At 38.0% G+C, this 23,466-nt stretch overlaps 1 protein-coding gene across 1 annotated transcript in view; it reads left to right on the plus strand.

Annotated features, from left to right (window-relative positions):
• The window catches only part of LOC115209053 (EKC/KEOPS complex subunit Lage3), a 303,986-nt gene that overhangs the window by 5,842 nt on the left and 274,678 nt on the right, over window positions 1–23,466 (plus strand). Inside the window, exons 2-3 of the mRNA XM_029777129.2 lie at window positions 1,986–2,096; window positions 13,169–13,297. Coding sequence (XP_029632989.1) covers window positions 1,986–2,096; window positions 13,169–13,297 — 240 coding nt within the window. The remainder of the gene's footprint in view (window positions 1–1,985; window positions 2,097–13,168; window positions 13,298–23,466) is intronic.

Raw genomic sequence — 23,466 nt, forward strand, 5'->3', positions numbered from 1 at the left:
TGCACCTTGCTTTGATATTAACCTATGGGCTATAGACCCGCTTGTTTGGAACTAAATTGGAGCTACACAATGACAGCGCTAGCAGACTCTCCGATTCTTTTAGTATTTTGTTCATTTGTGGTAGCAGCAGCTACTCACTTTAGGTATTCAATTGTTTGTTCCGTCGCTGAAAACTTTCACCATATTCTGCTATGATACTTCAAAAATAGAATCAACAAGTTTTTTTTTTTTTTGTCATTTATGCTAATTACTCAAGTATGAAGCAGAAATCATTTACTTTCTTGGATTGAACTATCAATATGACATGTTTTTGTCTAGCAGACACTTTGCTACATATTTGTTACAAGTTTTTTCTTTGTCCCTTTTGAAACCAACCTGCCTTAAACTACCCTTGTTTCTGTTTTAAAGTGATCCAGATTAAAACTTTCCATTAAAGTTTCATATTAATTTATGTTCTAAACACCAGCTTAATAATTACAAAAGTTATTTTACTAACCTCTTAATTATTATTTTCAAAATTAATGGAAACAAAGTCAGTGCTTGCTGACAGTAGTATGATAACAAAAGGGTTAAGTTTAGAATGAGGACTAAGTCATACACACCACATCAACTACTTGTACTACTATCAATCATATTTAGATGACATGACTGGAATGTGCCAGATTTGGCCTTAACCCTTTAGCATTCAGATTACTCGGTCAAATGTAATGCTTATTTATCCAGATTGTCTAAAAATTAATCAAGCATTATCTGATGGTGGGGTTACTCTTTTACTTGTTTCAGTCATTTGACTGCGGCCATGCTGGAGCACCGCCTTTAGTCGAGCAAATCGACCCCAGGACTTATTCTTTGTAAGCCCAGTATTTATTCTATCGGTCTCTTTTGCCGAACTGCTAAGTTACAGGAACATAAACACACCAGCATCAGATGTCAAGCAATGTTAGGGGGACAAACACAGACACACAAACACACACACACACATACATATATACGACAGGCTTCTTTCAGTTTCCGTCTACCAAATCCACTCACAAGGCATTGGTCAGCCTGGGGCTATAGCAGAAGACACTTGCCCAAGGTGCCATGCAGTGGGACTGAACCCGGAACCATGTGGTTGGTTAGCAAGCTACTTACCACACAGCCACTCCTATGCCTATTGTATATTTTTAGAATGAAATTGTAGGGTAGGTGTAAGTGGTCAGATCTAGCTGGTTTGAACATAAAACAGGTTGAATACTTGGGCTGGAAGCAACCAGTTTACATGCTAAAGGGTTAAAGTATATTGCCCTCAAGATACATGTTCCCTTCTTTGTCCAAAGTATTTCTAGGACTACATTTTTTTTTCTCAAATCTGGGCAATGTTTTGTTCCATTTTTACCATTTGTAATGTTTGATGCTACAAAGTGAAACATGTATAATTCAATTCTACGAAAAAATGCATCTATTCAAGACTAAGACCCCTGTCGGCTCCTACTCCTCGTAATGATGGTGGTAGTGACTGTGGTAATTTTACTTTTAGCCCTTTCGTTACCCCCTTTTCCTTTTATTTCAATTTAGTTTAAGCTGATGTTTGGAATGTGATATAACTTAAAATTGCAACAAGAGGTTTTAAGTATGAACACTTAAACAAAAAAATTTTGTATCAGAACTGAAGAGGGATCCCCAGACCCAATAAATTGATTCATTCTGGGTTTTTATTACACCATTCATGTAACCAAGTAAAATTAAAACTGACAATTTTACATCTCAGTTGATTTTAAATTCTAATAATCCTATTGCTTCTTCTGACCAGAGAGGTAGTTATCCTCCTTGTTGTCAACGGATACTATGCTTCTCTTAAGGAAATAATGCTAAATATATGCAGCTTGATTAGTTTCACTACTAATTTGATATTAGTATGTTTCGTTCTAATAAAAATAAAAAAGTGTATTGCTTTTCTGATTCTGTATTTTCTTTAAGCCATCTTATTCGTTTTATAATTACAGATTCAATATGTCTAATGATGCTAAAGATGACAGTTTTGAAGAAATGGATAGTGAAGAAGATGAGGAGGTCACTATTATAGACACACAGTTGCCTAGCAACTGGCTGACAGCGTATCCTTTTTTTTCTTTCTGTTAATACTAGATTAATTTGTATTTATTTCCTTATTAAAGGTGGTGAGTTGGCAGAATCATTAGCACACTGGATAAAAATGCTTAGCATCATTTAGTCTGTCAACTTTGCCTTTCATCTTTTCAGGGTCAATAAAATAAGTACCAGTGAAATACTGGGGTTGATGTAAGTCACTGATTTCTTTCCCACAAAATTTCAAGCCTTTGTGCCTGTTGCAGAAAAGATTCATATCCTCATTAAATTCTTTATTACCACTGCCTTAGCAAAGGCGGAGGTATTGTTTCCAGTCATTTGTTTGTTTATTTGTCCGTGGACAGGATATCTCAAGAACTCGTGGATGGATTCAGATGAAACTTTCAGGGATGTTTGGCCTTGTGACTGGCACAAATTGATTCGATTTTGGGATTGATCCAGTACTGGACAAGGATTGTAGATTATTTGCTATATTTACTTTACATGATTATAATCTTATGTTAACTTTCAAGTCTTTCTCAATTATGTCCCTTTAGGCTGCAACTATTTTGAATGGTGAATTTAACTTTGGCTTGTCTTAGATAAGAATAATCTATTTATTATTGTTAGAAAAATTTTCTACCGCCACTTTCATATTCCATGGGATTGATCAGGTACCGGACAAGGATTCTGGAATATTTTTCTGTTTTTTTAAATTAATTTTTGCGAGTGTTCAGGTCCAATTTTAGTATTCTTGTTCATGAGAGCAGTCGAGTTTATTTCAGATATTCTCATTTTAAAAATCATCTCTGGTTAATCGTTGAGAGGACATTGGTGTTGCCTTAGAAGTTTGCGCTCTTTGAGTGCTCTTGTTTTATTTACTTTTCTTTAATTTAAGATACATGTTAAGTATTTGGAGCTCTGAACTAGAAAATAAATAAGTTCTCTTCTGATTAATTTTTGTGGTTTATCTAATTTTGCCCTTATTGTGTAGACATTTGATCAAAAGCATTCCACTTTTTTTAAGACCACATTATCCAATGTATATTTTCTTTTTTTACTTAAAGAAAGGTGTGATATAAGAGAGATAAGGCTGATGTTTCTAGCATATCAAGCAACCACATAGAGCAGTCATGGGAAGACTGTGGCCATTGGGATTACCTGAAAATTGAAAAATTATTTTGAATTTTTTTTTAGTGGTAAGGCCAACCTGATGATGAGGCATGTCTCATGTGACTTGCTTGAAAAAGGTTACTCATGCCTGACACAGAGGCTCCCTCAGTGCAATGGCTGTGAAATTAAGGTATTGATTTTCCAACATTTTGGTCATAAATTACTTCAGTTATTCTGATATAATTTAATACGATGATGATGATGATGAATTCCCCCTGCTTGAATTTGCCTGGTTGACATAAAACAAGTTTCTACTCTGTACTTTCACTTTTGTATGGTTGGCAGTAGCAAGGGCATCATGCTGTTAAACCAGTTGCTCCAACAAATTCTTCCTTGGAAGCATGGGAAAAGTGGATGTAAAACTATCGTGACATTTTTATATCTGATATTCTCATGGCTTCTTTCCTAGTTGGTCCTTAGTTTACATGCATCATGTGTACCTTTCACTGCTGAGATCCCTTTCGGTCATGACTGACCATGGGATTGCACCTAGAAAGTTACCCTCCCAGACACAAGTCTGGGTAGAGTTGTTTATGGAAGACCAGCAGTCGCCCATGCATACCAGCCTCCACTCTCCATGCCACCAATTTTATCCAAGAGAAAGGCAAAGGCTGATACAGCTTGGCACCTGTGACATCGCAACTCATTTCTACAGCTGAGTGAACTGGAGCAACGTGAAATAAAGTGTCTTGCTCAAGAACATAACACGTAGCCCAGTCTGGGATTTGAACTCACAACCTCACGATCGTTAGCTCGACGCTCTAACCACTGAGCCATGCGCCTTCACAACCTTTCACTATTGTCATACTATACAGTTTTCATCTTATATATAACCTTTTCATATTACATATTTATACTAGAGTAGTCTTCTCTTTTGCATATAATGATTGAAGCCTGGTGCAGCCATCTGGTTCGCCAGCCCTCAGTCAAATCGTCCAACCATGGTAGCATGGAAAGCGGATGTTAAACGATGATGATGATGATGTAGTTTAAGCTGTGTCCTATAGTTTAACTCATTTAACACAGTTTTTTAATGTTAATCTGACTTTTGTGACATTTCAGTGTTATAACAAGGAGTTATAAATAATCTTCTGTTATAGGAGCAGTGTGAAGGAAGGGGAAAAATAAGTTTATTGATTAAACACAATCAAGAGATCAAAGGTTTTTTTTTTAAAAACAATGAAATTGTAAATTGCTATACTTCGATTTTTATCTGAGAGGCATGATTTTTATAAGTGAATTGAAGTGTATCCAAATGGGGATTGAATTTGGGCTGCAGCTCTGGTTCCACTTAGTTACTCTTACCTTCTCTTCTAAAATATGAGTACTCATGTCATTCCTCTACAGCAAGAAACCTTTTTCTGCTGTGGCCCTTTCATACTTATTTCTTTACTACCCACAAGGGGCTAAACACAGAGGACAAACAAGGACAGACACACGGATTAAGTCGATTATATCGACCCCAGTGCGTAACTGGTACTTATTTAATCAACCCCAAAAGGATGAAAGGCAAAGTCAACCTCGGCGGAATTTGAACTCAGAACATAACGCTGAGCATTTCGTTCGGCGTGCTAACGTTTCTGCCAGCTCGCCGCCTTTCATACTTTTTGCCATCTTTTGCTCCTCATCTACTGGCATGAAATTGTCCCCTTGGGACTCACCCTCTTTGAAACCCTCACTAATGCTGTTGTTGTTAAGCAACAAGACAGGTAAGGGTGATTAGGTGATGGTCTAGGGCTTAGGGGCAGGAGACCCTGGACCTTAGAAAAAAAAAACTACGGTCGTCTTGTACTCAAGGGCTCTAGGACAACACTAGGAGGTGGCCCCCGAAGTCGCTAGAAATGGAGATCTCCAGGCCCAAATTCTTGAACGGTCCTCACTATTGCTGGTGGCATGAAGCAAACGCTTAGTACACACTGTGAAGAGGTTAGCATGAGGAAGGGCATCTAGCCAGAGCAACCATGCCAAAGCAGACTCTGGAACAAGATGCAGTCCTTGGGCCCATCATGTCCAAATCATGCCAGCATGGAACATAGACTGACGTTAAGAGATGATGATGATGATACCAGTGGAGAATAACAAACAACAGTAAGACTCTCTTATATGGGCATAGAGAGTACACTGAAACAGGTTTCTAGGTTATGAGACAACTAGCTGATAAGTCAACAGTTTATGTCCTGCTTTTGCTCCACCTTGCACTGTCTCTGCCAAGCTGATCTGTCCTAAATACAATAACTGAAGGCAAAGTCTTGGTGATATTGTAACAACCCAATAGATTATGTAACTCACTTTATAACCATAAAAACAGATTTTTAGAAAAGGAATGAAGAGAATTTATGATTGTCTTTTTGTTTTTTCAGAAAGACTTTAGAGATATCTCTCTCTATATAAACGGCAGTCTGTGTGTCTGTCAGGTTGTACCCTCACCCTGACCACGGCTTTCAACCGATTCTGATGAAACTTGACACACACATAGCCCAATGTCATAATTCAAAACTAACGCAGTGAAAATTTTGAAAAGTTCCCCCAGTTCTGAAAAAAATCCATAAATTCGACCATGCACCTTCGTTCCCTAGAGGGAAAGGACTAGATTGGGATTAGTCGTTGTCTACTAGGGGCTCTTACATACCTGGGTAACACTGGGCTATGCTGCTAGTTACAGATAAATGAGTGAAACTGGGAGTAAAAATCAGGGTGAAAATTTGACCTGTATTACTTTCTTTTTTGTGGCTGCTACCCTAAAAAATTTGATATGGCAACAGCAGCAGCCGTGGTGGTGGTAGTAGTAGTAGTAGTAACAGCAGTAGCAGCCGTAGTAGTGATAACAGTGGCAACACCTGTATTCATTTTGCATCATCTTCCTTTACATGTTTTGATACACAAATAGTAGCATCAGTATCTAATAGTATCTCATAAAAATAGCTTTCTTTTGTTGTAATTTGTAATGTAGATATAAAGATTATATGTAACGAAGGAAGCCAAAATATAAATAAATAAACACAATAAATAAATAAATAAACCAAGCGATAAGTATATAACAAAAAAGTGGTCTGACTTTTTTGCTTTTACTGATTATCAGAATAATTATCTTTATAGGTAAGTAGAACCTGAAAGAGATAATAGTATTGTTTCGACAGTTGCTGTTGTTGTTGTAAATAGGTTTTATAAAGAGATTGTGAATTTGGTAATTCTTCATAGGCTACCCGAAGAGAAATTCTTATGCAGTTATTAGGGTCGGGCCCTTAGCCTTGCTACATCATATCAGAGCTGTATCATTAAGTAAGGTACATAACTCTGCCCGCTTAAGTTTTCTAGTCTCCGGCCACCCGACAGATCTGATTAAAAATGTTCCAACTGTGGCTATCCCGTCTATTTTTCGGTTTGAACGGCAGTTTTTTTCTAGCGGTGTCATATGAAATTGTCACCCATAATTATGACCCTTGTATCGATCTATTGCATTTCAATCTGGGTTAGGATTAGGGGTGGGAGGAAGGGTATCTTTTTTCTTCACAAATGTAAATAAACCCAATGTGTTTCTTAAACGAAGGACATATTCATACGGCACATAATTTTTTCACCTCAATAGACGTCATTGATTGGTTGAAATTGCAGAAATTGAAGAAAAAAAACCCCCAACAAATATCTTACAAACTATAGAATTTTCTCAATAAAGCCAAGAGAAAAATATGTTTTATGTAACACATTCTACCAGTATACGAAGTTTAAAAGTGTTTAGTTACGTGGAAATTATTTTAAAAACTGCCGTTCAAACCGAAAAGATCCGCATTGTGTAACTAGGATTACGTTATCTTATGTTTTCCTTTTATATTAGGACGATTGGATATGATTTGAGAGTGGAGGTAGTGGCTGCGTTTGATAACAGGCCGATCATTTAGCAGCTTAAGGGTTTGGTTTAATTTCCGTTAATAGGTGACACGTAGGTTCAACTTTTATTTCATTGCCTACATGAAGTTAAATTACTGCGAGTATAGCGTTGAATTATTGACTACCCGACTTCTAACATTGCTGTTAACGTATTATGTTGCACCAGGAAACAAGGTACATAACTCTGCTAGCGTCATTGTTTCTTATTTGTTTACTACCCACAAGGGGCTAAACACAGAGGGGACAAACAAGGACAGACAAGCGGATTAAGTCGATTATATCGACCCCAGTGCATAACTGGTACTTAATTTATCGACCCCGAAAGGATGAAAGGCAAAGTTGACCTCAGCGGAATTTGAACCCAGAACGTAGCGGCAGACGAAATACCTATTTCTTTACTACCCACAAGGGGCTAAACACAGAGAGGACAAACAAGGACAGACAAACGGATTAAGTCGATGACATCGACCCCAGTGCGTAACTGATACTTAATTTATCGACCCCAAAAGGATGAAAGGTAAAGTCGACCTTGGTGAAATTTGAACTCAGAACGTAACGGCAGACGAAATACCGCTAAGCATTTCGCCCTGCGTGCTAACGTTTCTGCCAGCTCGCCGCACTGCTAACGTCAGTGTTTCTAACATGAAACGGTTTCATTTCATTGTTGTTACATGATAGAAAGAATTTCCAATTAAATGAAACAAAAATATACATAAAACAAAGATATCAACAGAAGAATAGCAAAAGATAATTTAGTGTAAGTTGCAAAAAGCAACAGGCTGCTGAGGTACCAGCTAAAGTGGTGGTTCTCGACTGGGGTTCATATGACCTTTGGGGCTCCATATAAGAATTAGTTGTTAAAATTTATGAGCAATAAATCGGTTACACTTCTGCATAACACTAAGTGTTTTAAAAAATTTTTTAAAATGCAATTGCTAATGTTTAATTATATGAATATGAGATTTTCTTAAAAAATCAAATGGCTATGAGGGTTCATCATCATCATCATCATCTTTTAATGTCCTCCTTCCATGCTGGCATGGGTGGGATGGTTCAACAGGAGCCGGCCAGGCAGAAGGCTGCACCAAACTTCTGTAACAGTTTTGGCAGAATTTTTATGGCTGGATGCCCTTCGTAGCACCAACCACTCAACAGAGTGGACTTTGTGCTTTTTATGTGACACAAACACTGACATAGTCACCAAGTACTTGCAAGACAAAAAAAAAAAAACTCTTTTGAGAGGGGAAGGGGCATTGGAGGCAGTAATCTTGTGTTGGATGATGAAAGGTTATAGTGAGACAGAGAGACAGAAATAGGTGTCTTGCTGTAGAGGAGGTACAAGGCTATTTGGCCGGAGAGAGAGATATCAGGAATGAAGACAGAAACAGGTGAGCTGTTGCAAAGGAAATACATGGTTATCCAATCTGAGGGAAATGCATGAGGTGAAGGAGAGTGAGAGATAGCAGGATAGAGATGGTGGCAAAGTGCCGGGCATATGTAATGATGCAGTGAGACAGGGCGTGGGTGGAACACACAGGTCGGAAGCTAGGGGAGAGCAATGATACAGTGGCACAGCCAAGAGGACAGAATTGGGGAGTGGGAGGTAAGCCTAGTGCATGAAGTGGAAATGTGAGGAAGAGATGTAGATATGTAGTTTGGTTTGTTGTGGTAGAGTGTGTGAGAAATTGTGTTAAGTGTGGGTGGAACACACAGTGCTTCTAGAACTCAGTTTTGCTGATATGGGTGGGTCTTAAGATCTTCATATTGCTAGACATCTTGGTCCATTGTCATTTCCTCCATGAGGCCCAACATCTTGAGATTGGTCCTTACCACTTCGTCCCATGTCTTTCTGATTCTCCCTCTTCTGTGGGTACTATCTACATTCAGTGATCGGCACTTCTTTATGCAGCTGTCCTCATTCATATGCATCACATGTCCAAACCAACATAGTCTTCTCTCTTGCATGCTACATTTGATTCCTCTTATGCCTGACTTTTCCCTCAATACATTTGCACTTTGTTGTACATATGCACTGATGTTGCACATCCAACGGAGCATACTACCTCCATTTCTCTCGATAGAGTTAAATAGAAAACTAAGGGGTTCACAGGCAAAAAATGGTTGAGAACTACTGAACTAAAGAATCATCCAGCCTCAGATGCACTTTGCTTTACTGGTTGCATCCATTTGAATTAACATTATCCTTTCGCTGTCCATTCATATAGGCTGTCTCTTTTCATCACTGACTCTATAAAACTGTTAGGCAAATGATAACCACCCTCTATATTCAAGTACTACAGCATGAGCTTTAGATATATCTGAAATAATACATTTTTTTGATATTAACCTATTGGCCATAGACCTGTTTGATTGGAACTAAACTGAAGTTTGACAGTAACAGCAGGAGCATGACTCTCCAATTCTTTTACTACCTTCTCGTTCTTCCAGTATTTTGTTCATTTCTGATAGCAGCAGCTACTCACTTTAGCTGTTTGTTCCATCACAGAAAACTTTCACCATATTCTGCTATGACCCTTTAAAAATCTGGTAAACATTAGTAAGATTTTGGATTAGCAGAAATGTAGAGTATCAGAGTTTTATGCCCTGTAATATATAGGTACATTTATTTTATGTTCTGAATTCAAATCCTGCTGAAGATTACTTCGCTGTTTATTCCTCCTTGGGTTGATAATGATGATGATGATGAAAATAATGATGATGATGAAAATAAAATTCATGTTATATACTATTGGGTTGTCCGGAAAGTTCATGCCGATTTTTAAAGGAAAGAAAAAGGTCAATAAATACTTGCCATTACATTTTTAATCAACCAAATATGAACCATTTTGTTGCGCAATGCATCTCCATCTTTCCTTTAACTTCAAAATACCCTCTTCCCAGAATTGAGGTGATTTCATGGCAAAGAATTCATCAAGGTATCTTTTTACGTCATTCAAGGAATTGAAATTTTTACCATTAAGACTATTCTGCAGAGACCTGAATAAGTGGAAATCCAAAGGAGCAATATCTGGTGAATATGGAGGGTGGGGTAACACATCCCAGCCGAGCTTCAGCAATTTTTGTCTGGTTTCCAAAGCATCAAGTGCCGAAAATAAAATTTCTTATCTTCCATTTTAAAGGGTTACAAAATTAACACAGGTTATAGGAACATAAACCTTCTTCCACAAAAGATAGCTTAAACTGTGCTCTAAATGGAGGTGTAGTCAAATCCTATTTTATGGACTCAACCATGTTCTAAAATAAGTTGAAAGGTCAGCTACTATAAACCACCACAAACTTTCCGGACAACCCAATAGAAGCAGTGGCCAGTATGCTCTACCATCACTCCCTCCTAAACCACCTTTCTTCACCCTGTTACACTCTCTGCCATTATAGTGTTGCGTCTTTGGACTAATTCTTCCTGAACACTCTATCTATACCTTTCCCCTTCTGTCCCTTATCATCTTGTCTCACTGTATACCATCTTACTTTTGCCCCTTTTCTCTTGCATATCCTTAGTCTCTGTCATTGTTCTGTCCCTTGGATCATGTTGCCTTCTATAAATTGGTGAATCCAAGTCAAAGTTTTTGTGTAACAGATTCTACAGCCCTGGTGCCAAAGCTTGAAGTCTATATTGTAATCATTTACTTATTTCAATAAAAGAAGAGATCGTGTCACACCCTGTCTCAAAAATGTTTTACATTGAAATAAAAAGCAAAAATTGTGTAGGAAGCGAATGCCAGTGCCTTGTTAGACTAGATTTTGAGGAGGGGATGTAGTTGATTCTCAGAATGCACGAAAGTAAAGTCAGCTTTGGTAGAATACATATCCAAAAAAATAAATAAAAAAGTGAATGCCTGTATAAATTAACTAGCTAAAATGTGTAAAGGGAAATAACTTTTGTATACATTAATTTTTCAAATATTCTACCAGTTAAGGTTCTGTTAAATTTATTTACCTTAGATTCACTATTTCAGGGCAAACAAAGTCTTTGGATCTCAGTTGCTTATGGCTAAAGGAAAAAGAAAAACGTGTATTTGTTATGGAGGAGATAGATGGTTTATTAGGGTAAGGGTGTTATTCAATGAGAGAAGTGGTAATCCCTTGCTGGTTATTGGTTCTGTGGTATGTCCATGGCCAAAACACTTGACCTTTAACTGCCCAGTCGAAATAGTCGATAACTAAATACCACAAGGTGGTGTAGTTTATTGCTGTAAGCAGTGATAGTGTTATAAAACTTAAATGTGTTGCAGGCTTGCGATGCTATGCTTATGATTATAGTTTTTTTCCTGAAGAGAGATTAGATATTTGGCTAGAAACCTGTCACAAAACACAACTATTTCAGAAACCAATGATATAAGTTGTGTCAGATCTTGTATATTTCAGAGTGTTCTTTTAAATGATTGACAAGGATGATATGCGAGGCACAGAATGTGTTTAAAAGTTCATTGTTTTTTAATGATAAAAAATTATATACTGAAATAAGTCTATTTTTCTTATAATTATTATATCAAAAATTATTGAGAGTTCTTAATTAAAAGGTTTGAATCTTTTCAGATCACTGCTATCCTATACAGTAGGGAATTATTCTGTCCATAAACATTACTTGAAAAAAGGTAGGCTTGTTTACATCAGGAAAAGCAGTGTGCATGATATTTTTGCTGGTCCTCCCAGATCAGAGAATGAGAGGTAGGTGCTAATATTCTCAGGCAAGAAAATGGTTCAGATGCTTGCAATGGGGAACTTCACTAAAGGCTGCCGCTAGCCAGATGGTGGTGTTAAATTTGGCTTCAGATTAAATCAACTACTTTGCGGTTAAGAGTTTTCTGCAGACATAATTATAACAGGATACATATTTTTCACCTTTTAACTAACTGCCCAGTGTCCATCTGACATCGTTATTTGCAGCTTTTTTGCTTTAACCCTTTCATTACCAACCCGGCCAAAACCTATTTCTTTACTACCCACAAGGTGCTAAACATAGAGGGGACAAACAAGGACAGACACACGGATTAAGTCGATTATATCGACCCCAGTGCATAACTGGTACTTATTTAATTGACCCCGAAAGGATGAAAGGCAAAGTCGACCTCGGTGGAATTTGAACTCAGAACGTAACGGCAGACGAAATACGGTTACGCATTTCGCCTGGCGTGCTAACGTTTCTGCCAGCTCGCCGCCAAAACTGGCTCTGGCTCAGTAGTACAAATGTCTTGTTTTCATAAGTTTTGAATTAAAATCTTTCACAAATCCTTAGTCACAATTTATGTTCATAACACTAGCTGAATGATAACTTAGTTATTTTACTAAATTCTTTGTTATATTTAAAAATGATTGAAAGAAACAGAGTGTCTCAAAATAAATACAATAACGAAGGGGTTAAATGCATGACTCTTTTCTCTTATCCTTTATATATAAAAGTCAAGTTGTGCGTCTGTCTCCTACGATTTAGATTTCTAACTACTCCCATATTTTGTGGTGCAGTTTAACCAAAAGCGGGTATCTTATAGTCGTGATTCATATCGAGCCCTTCTGGGTATTAGCGCGCCTCTACGATGAGTCTACGATTTAAAAAAAATTTACCATCATTTTTTTCCATTTTTAATGCATTTTTTTCGCTATTATATAAGGGAAGTAACTCTCTAAAAATGTCTACGATGAGTCAACGATTTAAAAAAAATTTACCATCATTTTTTTTCCATTTTTAATGCATTTTTTTGCTATTTTTTGGCTATAACTCTCTAAAAATGCTTATATAGTTATTTCCCTTACAAACCCGAGCAACGCCGGGCGATACTGCTAGTCCTTAATAAAGATGACAACATGTTTAACTCCTAAATCTTAGGTTAGTATATTCTGATAACATTTATGCTTGTTGGTGAAATTTTACAGAAAGTGTTACATAGAAATAATACAAATAAAACCTCTGATTTCTCCTTGCTTGGAGCAGATCAAATTTTTATCTTTTACGTAGAAATAACACACACACATTAGAATATTTGATTTCAGTCATTGCATGATGTTTTTCCTTGACTGTTTTTCGTGATGTTTCAATTCCATTCCAAACTGCTGCTGAAGCAGTTATAGCCTTCGGTACGCTTAGTGTGGACAAAGAACCAAAACGTGGCAATGTGAGAAAAGAGATGAAGCTTCAGGACAATAAACTACTGGTGTAAGTACAGTTACATATATATTCTTTAAGTTGTACTTTATTCTTTTTGCTCATTACAATCAATTATTGGTTTTTATTTATATACCAAGGGTTAAATACATACTACTTATGTATTGTGCATACATTCAGCTGGTTTTATTTATTTATTGTGTTATTTTTGTGAAGAAAGATACCAAAGTTTATTTGCAGCATAACAAAATGTTATTGGGGGTGTGTGTGATGAGTTTGCTTTTCTGCTTACTATAACTTTGGTCTTTGCCACATTTACTCTGAGGCCCTTTGATTCTAAACCTAGCTTCCACACCCAAAATTTTTGCTATGAGGGCCAGGTCATCAGCATAGAGGAGCTTCCAGGGGCAACCCATCTTGAATTCCTCTGTTATTGCCTGGAGGACTACAATTATTAGAAGGGGACTAAGGGCTGAACCTTAGTGGACCCCTACTTCTACCCAGAATTCTTCACTATACTCGTTGCCAATCCTAACTTTACTAACGGTCTCTCTGTATAGGGCCTTATCAACCATTCGTCAATCTCCAGTTTCCGCATTGCTCACCAGATAAGGGATCGGGGGATCCTGTCAAAGGCTTTCTCCAAGTTCACAAAAGCTAAGTAGAAAGGTTTATCTTTAGCTAGGTATTTCTCCTGCAGTTGTCGAACCAGGAATATGGCATCAGTGGTGCTTCTACTTGAAACAAAATCAAACTGCATCTCATCTAAGCAGACCGGCTTTCTCCAAGTCCACAAAAGGGCTTTCTCCAAGTCCACAAAAGGGCTTTCTCCAAGTCCACAAAAGGGCTTTCTCCAAGTCCACAAAAAGGCTTTCTCCAAGTCCACAAAAGGGCTTTCTCCAAGTCCACAAAAGGGCTTTCTCCAAGTCCACAAAAGGGCTTTCTCCAAGTCCACAAAAGGGCTTTCTCCAAGTCCACAAAAGGGCTTTCTCCAAGTCCACAAAAGGGCTTTCTCCAAGTCCACAAAAGGGCTTTCTCCAAGTCCACAAAAGGGCTTTCTCCAAGTCCACAAGTTGTGTATTGCTTATTTCTTTTTGGCATGCTTTCATAACTGGATAGGCTTCTTGTTGACAGAACACTTTACAGTGCATGTTATCAGATCACTGATACTAGAACAATCATCTCTAACAAGGCAAGAATTCACTCTACACTTCATCATATCCATTTTTTATAAATATATTCTTAAGATTGCAAATAGAATTTGCCATTAGCCCCTTTGACATTTCTTTTTGAGCACTTGTCTTTGTAAAAAAAAGTAATAGATTGCTGATTATATTACTATATCTATTATATAAAAATCTGTTCTGTCTGTCTGTGTGTGTCTTCTAGGATCTTGGGCATCCTCCGTCCGATTGCGCTCAAATTTGATATGTAGATACTGATGGTATCAGGGCGTGTATAAGTCTTGAAAAAATTACAAAAGTCGATTCCAGGTGAGAATGCTATCAATAAAGCCGTGGGAACATGCATTTGTACGTGCAAGTACATCAGCTGTTGCGATCAATATCTTTATTTCTTCTTTGGCTGGTGTCTCAAATTTAGGTTAAATCAGTGTTTCTCAAAGGGGAGGCCTATGGGACAGTTGGACAAGTTGTTTTGAGAAAATTTGGTTTAAATGTTTGACAACTCAGCACCGTCCATTGGACGGGGAGGCGTTTTGCTCGTATATATATATATATATGTATGACTTCCTTTTCTGTTACCTGCCTTCCTTTATCAATCTCTTCCATCATCACACCACTCCTACCCAATCTCCTTACCAGCAATTAACATGTTGCAACCCACTGCTGGCCAACTTCCATTACTATGTCTCCCATCATCCTCTTGTTCCTATTGCTTTATGATAATTACATTATTGAGGTTAACTCTTCTATATACGTACTGTGGCTTAATGGTTAGGGTGTCAGCATCATGATCGTAAGATTGTGGTTTCGATTCCTGGGCCGGGCGATGCGTCGTGTTCTTGAGCACAACACTTCATTTCACGTTGCTCCAGTCCACTCAGCTGGCTAAAATGTGTAACGCTGCGATGGACTGGCATCCCGTCCAGCTTGGGAACACATACACCATAGAAGCCGGGAAACTGGGCCCATAGGTCTGGTTAGGCTTTAAAAGGGTGCATTTATTTATTTTTATATGTACTATTGGATGACTGTTGACTCTTAAAAGTCCCTCCACCCCTTGACGGATATTGTCTTTCATCTTGAGGGTGTCCAAATGACCCTCTTCACCAAGCTTGGTGGGATTGCCGGTTTAGTCACTAACGATCTAACTATGTGACAGGATGTACTGGATTACATGTTAAGTGTAGTACTTCAGAGTGATCTGACATCTAATGCCCTCTAAGAAACATGATTTCTCTGGTGGTTTCAGAAAACAACAAACTAAAAGGGAAATGTTATATTTTTCAATACCAACTTAAATTTATGAGCCTGAATTTTTAGATCTTGAGCTTAGTATCTTATCAACTTGAATTTTTAACACTTTTGAAACCCTAATTCTAATGCTTTCTACGTATATATATTGGAAAATGCACTCTTTTTTCTTTCATCTTTCACTCCTCTTATGCCCCTCACTACAATTACTATTTTTCCTATCATATCCATTCATCTTGTGTCTTCTATCCTACCTCTAGGCCATAGATCTTTGAGCAAATGGAAACAACATAGGATAGAGAAGGACAAAGAAACCTCTCTAGTGTTGGTGCCATGATACCTAGCACACACTGTGCAGTCTGTAAAGTAATTGATGAACGAATGGAGATAATGTAGGATAGAGAGGATTTGTAGTCTTGTTGACAAGACAATATCTCTTGTGCTGGAGTTATGATTAGATGCACCCAGTACATTCTATAAAGTAGTCGGTGACAGGATGGGTGTCCAGCTCTAAACACCATTTGAAAATACAATATATGACCGAGCATGGTTTCCAACCCATCTAGGGTAGTAACTCCAAATAAAAACTGACTTGGGCTGTGACACCCCATTCAGCCCATGGCAATATTGAAACCATACACAAAATATTGTGGTAGATGCTTTATGTGAGTACCCGCTTACAAAGCTTTGGTAGACGGAAATGGAAAAAAGCATAACATATATACAGGGTGCAATGGGTAAATTGTTGCCATTCTATATTTTAAATTTTGTGCATATGCATTGTTTACTTTTGATTTTGTCGACTACATAGTATAGTAGGGTCAGTTGGGCACCGTCTGTGACAAAAACAACAGCATGAAATGATTCACTCTGCCAGAAATTTGGAAATGACATGCTGTATAGCTTGGCATTTGCACTGGAAGCTCCAATATGAACATCTCAGAGTGCTTGGGTGTCAATCTGAGGATATGTACTGGGAGTGATAAAAATCAAACATCCAGTCAACATCATGGTGTTTGGAGTGTGATCACTAGTGATGGTGATGTTATGTCTCCATCTTTCTGCATGGCCTCAGACTCAACATGGAGACCTACATCAAGTGCCTGGAGGAGGTAGTGCTGCCTCGGATCAAGAGGGCTGCTGCAAGACCCTATATTTGGCCCTAGTACACATGCATCATGCCACACAAGCAGGAGAACTCATTCATGGCTGTCAGACAATTTCTGCAATCACACCATCCCTAACTTCTGGCCTCCTAATTTCCCACACTGCAACTCCCTTGATTATTGTGTGGGATGCAGTTGAGCAAGAGACCAACAAAATTCCTTGTAACACCAAAGATGAACTGAAGGCAAGGATTATGGAAGCATTCACCAACTTAAAACATGGAGACCATCCAGAAGAGTTGCAGGAGACTCTGAAGTCATCTGGAGGCCGTGGTTGAAGCCAATGGCGATTTCATTTACTCTTTAGTATTTCAAGATATTTTAATGTAATTTTGGTAAATATATCTTTTAAAATGAGATGTCAGTGTTATTTCATTTTCGCGTAATTTAGACGACAGTTTATTCACCGCACCCTGTACATGTGTGTGTATGTTTCTCTGTATCCTTGACTTGACATCATGTGATGGTTGTAAATGATGATGATAATGATGATGATCATCATATAATAATAATAATAATAATAATAATAATGAAATGATTGTATACAGTGCTCAGGTGCACCAGAACTTGTCAGAAAGTGCGTATAAAGTATATGCAGTAATGTAGAAATGTCTGGAAAGCGAACAATGTATGAGTCAGATACATCCTTGTGTGTGTATGGAGGGGAGAAAATCAAGTGTAGTGTTGGCGAATCTCAGAAAGCATGGAAGTTTTGAAGGATGCAGTGCTCCGACAACTAACAACTGATGCCAGCAGTTTGTTCCATGCTTCAGCAACTCTTAGCGTGAAAAAATGTTTCCTGAAGTCATGGAAGGAGCTGTGCTGTTTTCTGACTTTGTAAACATGTCCACGGGTGTTAGACAGGTGGAGTTTGAAAAGGTGCTCAGAGTTATTGTTTGTAAGATGGTTAATAATTTTACAAGCATTGTTGTTAATTCCCAGTCTTCCATACAAAATATGCATGGCCATTGGGAAATGTTCTTTGCTTGGAAATAGATGAAGGTTGGTGACAGGAGGTGCCTCAATAGATTCCATCTGACCCATGCAAGCATGGAAAAGCAGACATTAAATGATGATGAAGATTTATATGAAATTTTTTATTTGGTGACCACTTTACAAAATTAATTCCATTTTAATTTTAGCTCTTATGCTTAGTTCTTATGAATAAACACACGTGCGCACACACACACACTAACACACATACACACACACACGTTTGTGTATGTGTGTGTTTGTGTAGGGGTGCTTAAACACTTCTTTTTTGTGGAATTACAAGTTGTGTTATAGCATATAAATTTATTTTTAGAATATTTAGCTTCGCTGCAGTTTTTTTCGTTTTGCAATGAAGTAGAGAAGTTGTATAATTTTTTTTTATTGGAATATATATTTCTTTACTACCCACAAGGGGCTAAACATAGAGGGGACAAACAAGGACAGACAAAGGGATTAAGTCGATTACATCGACCCCAGTGCGTAACTGGTACTTTATTTATCGACCCCGAAAGGATGAAAGGCAAAGTCAACCTCGGCGGAATTTGAACTCGGAACGTAACGACATATGAGATACGGCTGCGCATTTCGCCCGGCGTGCTAACGTTTCTGCCAGCTGATACATATATAATACAAAATCTCATTAACGAATAGAAATATTAAAACGTTATTTAGCTCATAAGCTAAGGGGAAATAACTCTGTATCTCAACAGAAATCTAGCGTTACTGTACGAACACTGCAACTTCATTTGTTTGTAGTTCATTTATGTTTTAAAACCATTGAATAGGATAATATATGCACAAATATGAATATCTGCGAGGAATTCTTGGGTAACAATAAGGGTTACATTCGATTTGAATTCTATGATTAATAATTTAGTAGCTGGTTTGTCATGTAATGTGGATGACAGAGGACAGTTGTAATGTGGATGAAAGAGAAGTACTGATCTCTTGAAGTGGAGGGAAGTTGTAGAAGGGGAGACCCAGGAAGACATGAGATGAATTATTGAAGACCGATTTCAAAACCCTGAACCTTAAGAAGGAGATGATAGAGGACCAAGGTGTATGGCTCATTGCTGTACTCGAGAAGCCCCATCCAGCACAAAGAATCGAGATTCTAAAACCAAGGTGCTTCTTAGAAAAGCATTGGTGTGGGTGCTGGTGTCACGTAAAAAGCTCTTTTGATGGTGCCACATAAAATACACTGGTGCTGGGGTCACATAAAATCTCTGGTGATGGTGCCACGTAAAAAATACCCAGTACACTCTGTAAAGTGGTTAGTGTTAGGAAGGGCATTCAGCTGTAGAAACCAAGCCAAAAGAGACTATGGAACCTGATGTGGACCCCTGGCCTTGCAAGTTCCCTTCAAGCCATCCAGCCCATGCCAGCATGGAAAATGGATGTTAAATTTTGATGATGTATAGTTTGAAAAGAAATCCTGCCAGGTTTGATCTCCTTTCTTGGTCAGAAAAATACGTAGCAAGCATACATCATTACCTCAGTTTGTGAGTTTATGTCTAAGTTAGAAATTACAAGTACTAGCAGTATCGCCCGGGGTTGCTCGGGTTTGTTTCGACCCTTTAGAATTGGAATTTTTGAAAAGTAAAAATTTTGCATTATGTAGCTTGTTATTCACTTTAAGTGAACATTTTTCTGGTTGAAATACACCGAAAAATGGTGACACAGCAGTCAAAAAATCGTAAAAAATAGGGATTTTCATAAAAAAAAAAAGCACCTTTTTGATGTAAATAATTCTTAGTCTTAACATGGTCCGATTCGAATTTTTTCTTCTGTGGAAGGAAGAGCAAGCCTTCTTCTATCATACTTTCAATTTTGGTCAACTTGCGCCGCAGGGTCTCGGAGGAGATAGTGTTAGTTGAAGGCTACCAAACCTGCCATACACAGACAACTTCAGCTTTATATATATAGAGATTACAACATTAGCGATACGGTGGCAATATTTTCAATTGAGGTGAACTGTAACCTGTCATTATAGAACTAAGTAGCCTCCCTTGTTTGTTTTACAATTATAAATCAGTCTTGCTTTGAGGTCCTATTCCGATTTGCATATTATATGTTTGTTAAATGGTGAATAAAACCTGAGAAATGTAAATAAGTCTTAGTACGTTATGAGGTAGATGAATCAACCCTAAGCAGAAATCGAACTTGTGACAGCTCCTTATATAAAACATTTTAAAAAATGAAAATGTAGACAGATTTGTGGAGGCAGTGTCCATAACCTCTGGACCAGTGCTTTTCAAACTTTTTGCTGGAGCAGAACCCCAAGGAAGCATTCCACTGGCTCGAGGAATCCCTGCACACATATCTGCACAGGAGAATTAAAAATTACTAGCGATTTTAGTAGTTTTGTAACTTCTTGCGGAACCCCTGGACTGTACTGGCGGAACCCTAAGGTTCCGCGGAACCCTAAGGTTCCACGGAACCCTGGTTGAAAACCACTGCTCTGGACTTTCTAAGTTGATGAATTTGATGAGGTTTGGAGGAAAAATGTGAGTTGCTATTATAGGGAGGAAGGATTGGCTGAAGTTTTTTGAATTATTTTTACAGCAAACTTCACCTCCTATTTATTTTATGAATTGATGATTATCATTTGTTGAATTGAATTGGTGTTGATTGGAAAACGAGAAGGAAGAGGAAGTTGTCGTATTCATGCGTTTTTCATGTTATTTAGAATCTAGGAATTAGCTACATCCAGAAGTCAAAATCACATCACAGATATGATACAGCCTCAAAAAAATAATCAAGACTATCGGGTTTGTTTAGTCTGAAAATGTAGTGCTGACTGTTGGAATGTACCCAAAATGTTTGCCAATTGAAGAAAAATATGATCTTTCTGGTCTATGCATAAACTACATCTGTTTAGTAGAAACATCTTATTTGTTATAAATAACTGGTCAGCTTGAGATATGCACAACTGAAACTATATATAAAAGCTGGTACATCTTGTTTGGATTTTCTATGTGAAGAAATAATTTCCTTTTGTTTACTTTGTCCAGAGATGGACAGACTTAACCAAAGGAAATTAATTCTTGTGATACTGTTTCTATAGAATCCTGTTGATTGTGATGCTTATCAAGTGACAGGATTGAAGTTGTTCACTTGCATCTCATGCTTGCACACATCCTCGTATCTCAGCTGCAGGCAACATTTAACTCTTGACCCAAAAGCCAGTTCACTATATTGCAAGTCTTATGGAATACAACCACTATTCCTGTGATGGATGTATCCAGTCCGTAAAAGTTGTTGTTGGTGTAGGAAAGTGAACAAAGAAAAAAATATCCACCTTGGCAACTATGTCATGCCGCAGATCCTTTTCTGCCATTGTATCCCAAATATTCTTTGCAGACACCTTATATGAAATACATGAAGTTTGTCTTCTTGTGAAGAGTATGTAGTACACACTTGCTGCCATACAAAAGTGTGCTGAGAACCCACATCTTGCACACTGCAACCTTGCTAAATGTTCTGAGCTATTTGTTTCCTTCCTATTCTTTCTTAGTAAGCCTTGAGAATACTTGTAGCTACTTTGCCATTGCACTTCTTCAGTTCTGCATGCAAGATGAGATGTTAAAATGCGTATACCATGTCTAGTTCCTTAACTTGGATCTTAATGCAAAGACGTGTTGGGAGTTCTCTGGGTTTTCTTACAGATTTTCACTGTGCCACTAATAGATTGGATTTGGAAGCTGTGCATCATTTTCTTTTGTTCTTTCTTGGCAAAAAAATGTATTTGGCTTTTGTGTAAATTCGCTGGTCACTGGCACAGGTACCAGACGAGTCTGGCAAACGGCCACGATTGGATGGTGGCACATAAAAAGCACCATCCGATCATGGCCGTTTGCCAGACTCGTCTGGCACCTGTGCCGGTGGCACATAAAAAGCACCCACTACACTCATGGAGTGGTTGGCGTTAGGAAGGGCATCCAGCTGTAGAAACACTGCCAGATCAGTCTGGGCCTGGTGCAGCCTTCTGGCTTCCCAGACCCCAGTTGAACCGTCCAACCCATGCTAGCATGGAAAGCGGACGCTAAACAATGATGATGATGATAGCCTAATGCACCTATGGTGATAAGGACAAATGAAAGTTTATGGTCAGCGTACAAAAATTTTAAGTTCTGCATTATTTCACAGTTAATGTCCTCTTGGACTTTTATGATATGTTCACATCTGCTGGGCAGCTGACTTGTACAACAGTGCATGACTTTTGTTCCTTGTCCCATAGAACAATATCTGTTATGTTAGCACCAGATTGCTGTTTCCATTGGAGTTATTATTCCACCGATATTCCTTATTTTTTAAAGGTGTATGTGTGAGATGCTTACCACACGTAAGTTTCCAAAGTGGTCAGCCACCTAAGTACTGACTAGGCTTGGTGTTACTTAACTTTGGTGATTGGACGAGAGCCAAAGCATTCAATATGATATGGCTGTAAGCATGCAAGCATGTATTGTGTATATGGTATGTGTATTTTCTTTATTATTATGTGATTGATGATATGTGTAGACAAACAAGTTGATGCTTCATATTCTATCACCATCAATGAAGCATCCAACTTGCTAAAGCCAGTGCCAAGTTGAGCACTTCTTGAGGCTGTGGCTTGGAAGGGATGTGTATTCCACTAGGCTGATGTATTCTATTTACTTAACACGGAATTTTACCCCCGAAATATGGGATTCATCGTCACCAGCAGTAAATAGTTTCAGTAAAACAAAAACTTAAAAATATAATAGTCAAATAATAAAGTGAACTAGTGTGCCAAGAAGCAGATATTGATGGTATTGTAATTCTAAAATGCACTTATTAAAACAAGAGCACAAACCCCTGCCAAGGTAACACCAACGTCCTCTCAACGATTAGCCGGAGATAATTTTTAAAATGAGGATATCTGAAATAAACTCGATTGCTCTCACAAACGAGAATACTAAAAAAGAACCTGACCGCTCTCAAAAATTGCGTAAAAATACCGGAAAAGTAATCCAGAATCCTTGTCTGGTACCGGATCGATCCCAAATTCTAATCAGTTCGTGCCAGTCACGGGGCCAAATATCCCTGAAAGTTCCATCCGAATCCATCCAGTGGTTCTTGAGATATCTTGTCCACGGACAAACAAACAAACACAACTGAAAGAATACCTCTGCCTTCGCTAATTAAAATTGCAAAACTCGCGCACAGTACGGAAAGAAAGCAAAAGCAAAAAAAAAAAGACCCAAGTGTAAGGGAGATAACTTAATATTCACTGAATGAGTTACTTCCCTTGAAAATTCGCAAAAAAAATTTTTTCACGAAATTTTAGACCAAGAAACCATTTTTTTGTTTTTGTTTTCAAAGATCGAAATTAATTAATTTCAATGAAGATATAATTAATTAAAAAATGTTTCAACAAAATTAGTATATATATATATATATATATATATATATGCCAAGTGAGACCATTACCCGTGCCTATGCCAGTGGTGTATAACCAGCCCACTTACGAGTACCTTTCATTCATTGGACAATAAACTTAGCTTGCGAAGACCTGTTGAGGCAAGTGAAATCACGATCACTGACATGGCCGATGACAGTACCGCTTGATTGGCACTCGTGCCTGTGGAACGTTAAAATCACC

This window comes from Octopus sinensis, linkage group LG1 (genome assembly GCF_006345805.1).
Source record: "Octopus sinensis linkage group LG1, ASM634580v1, whole genome shotgun sequence".
NCBI classification, from domain to species: domain Eukaryota; kingdom Metazoa; phylum Mollusca; class Cephalopoda; order Octopoda; family Octopodidae; genus Octopus; species Octopus sinensis.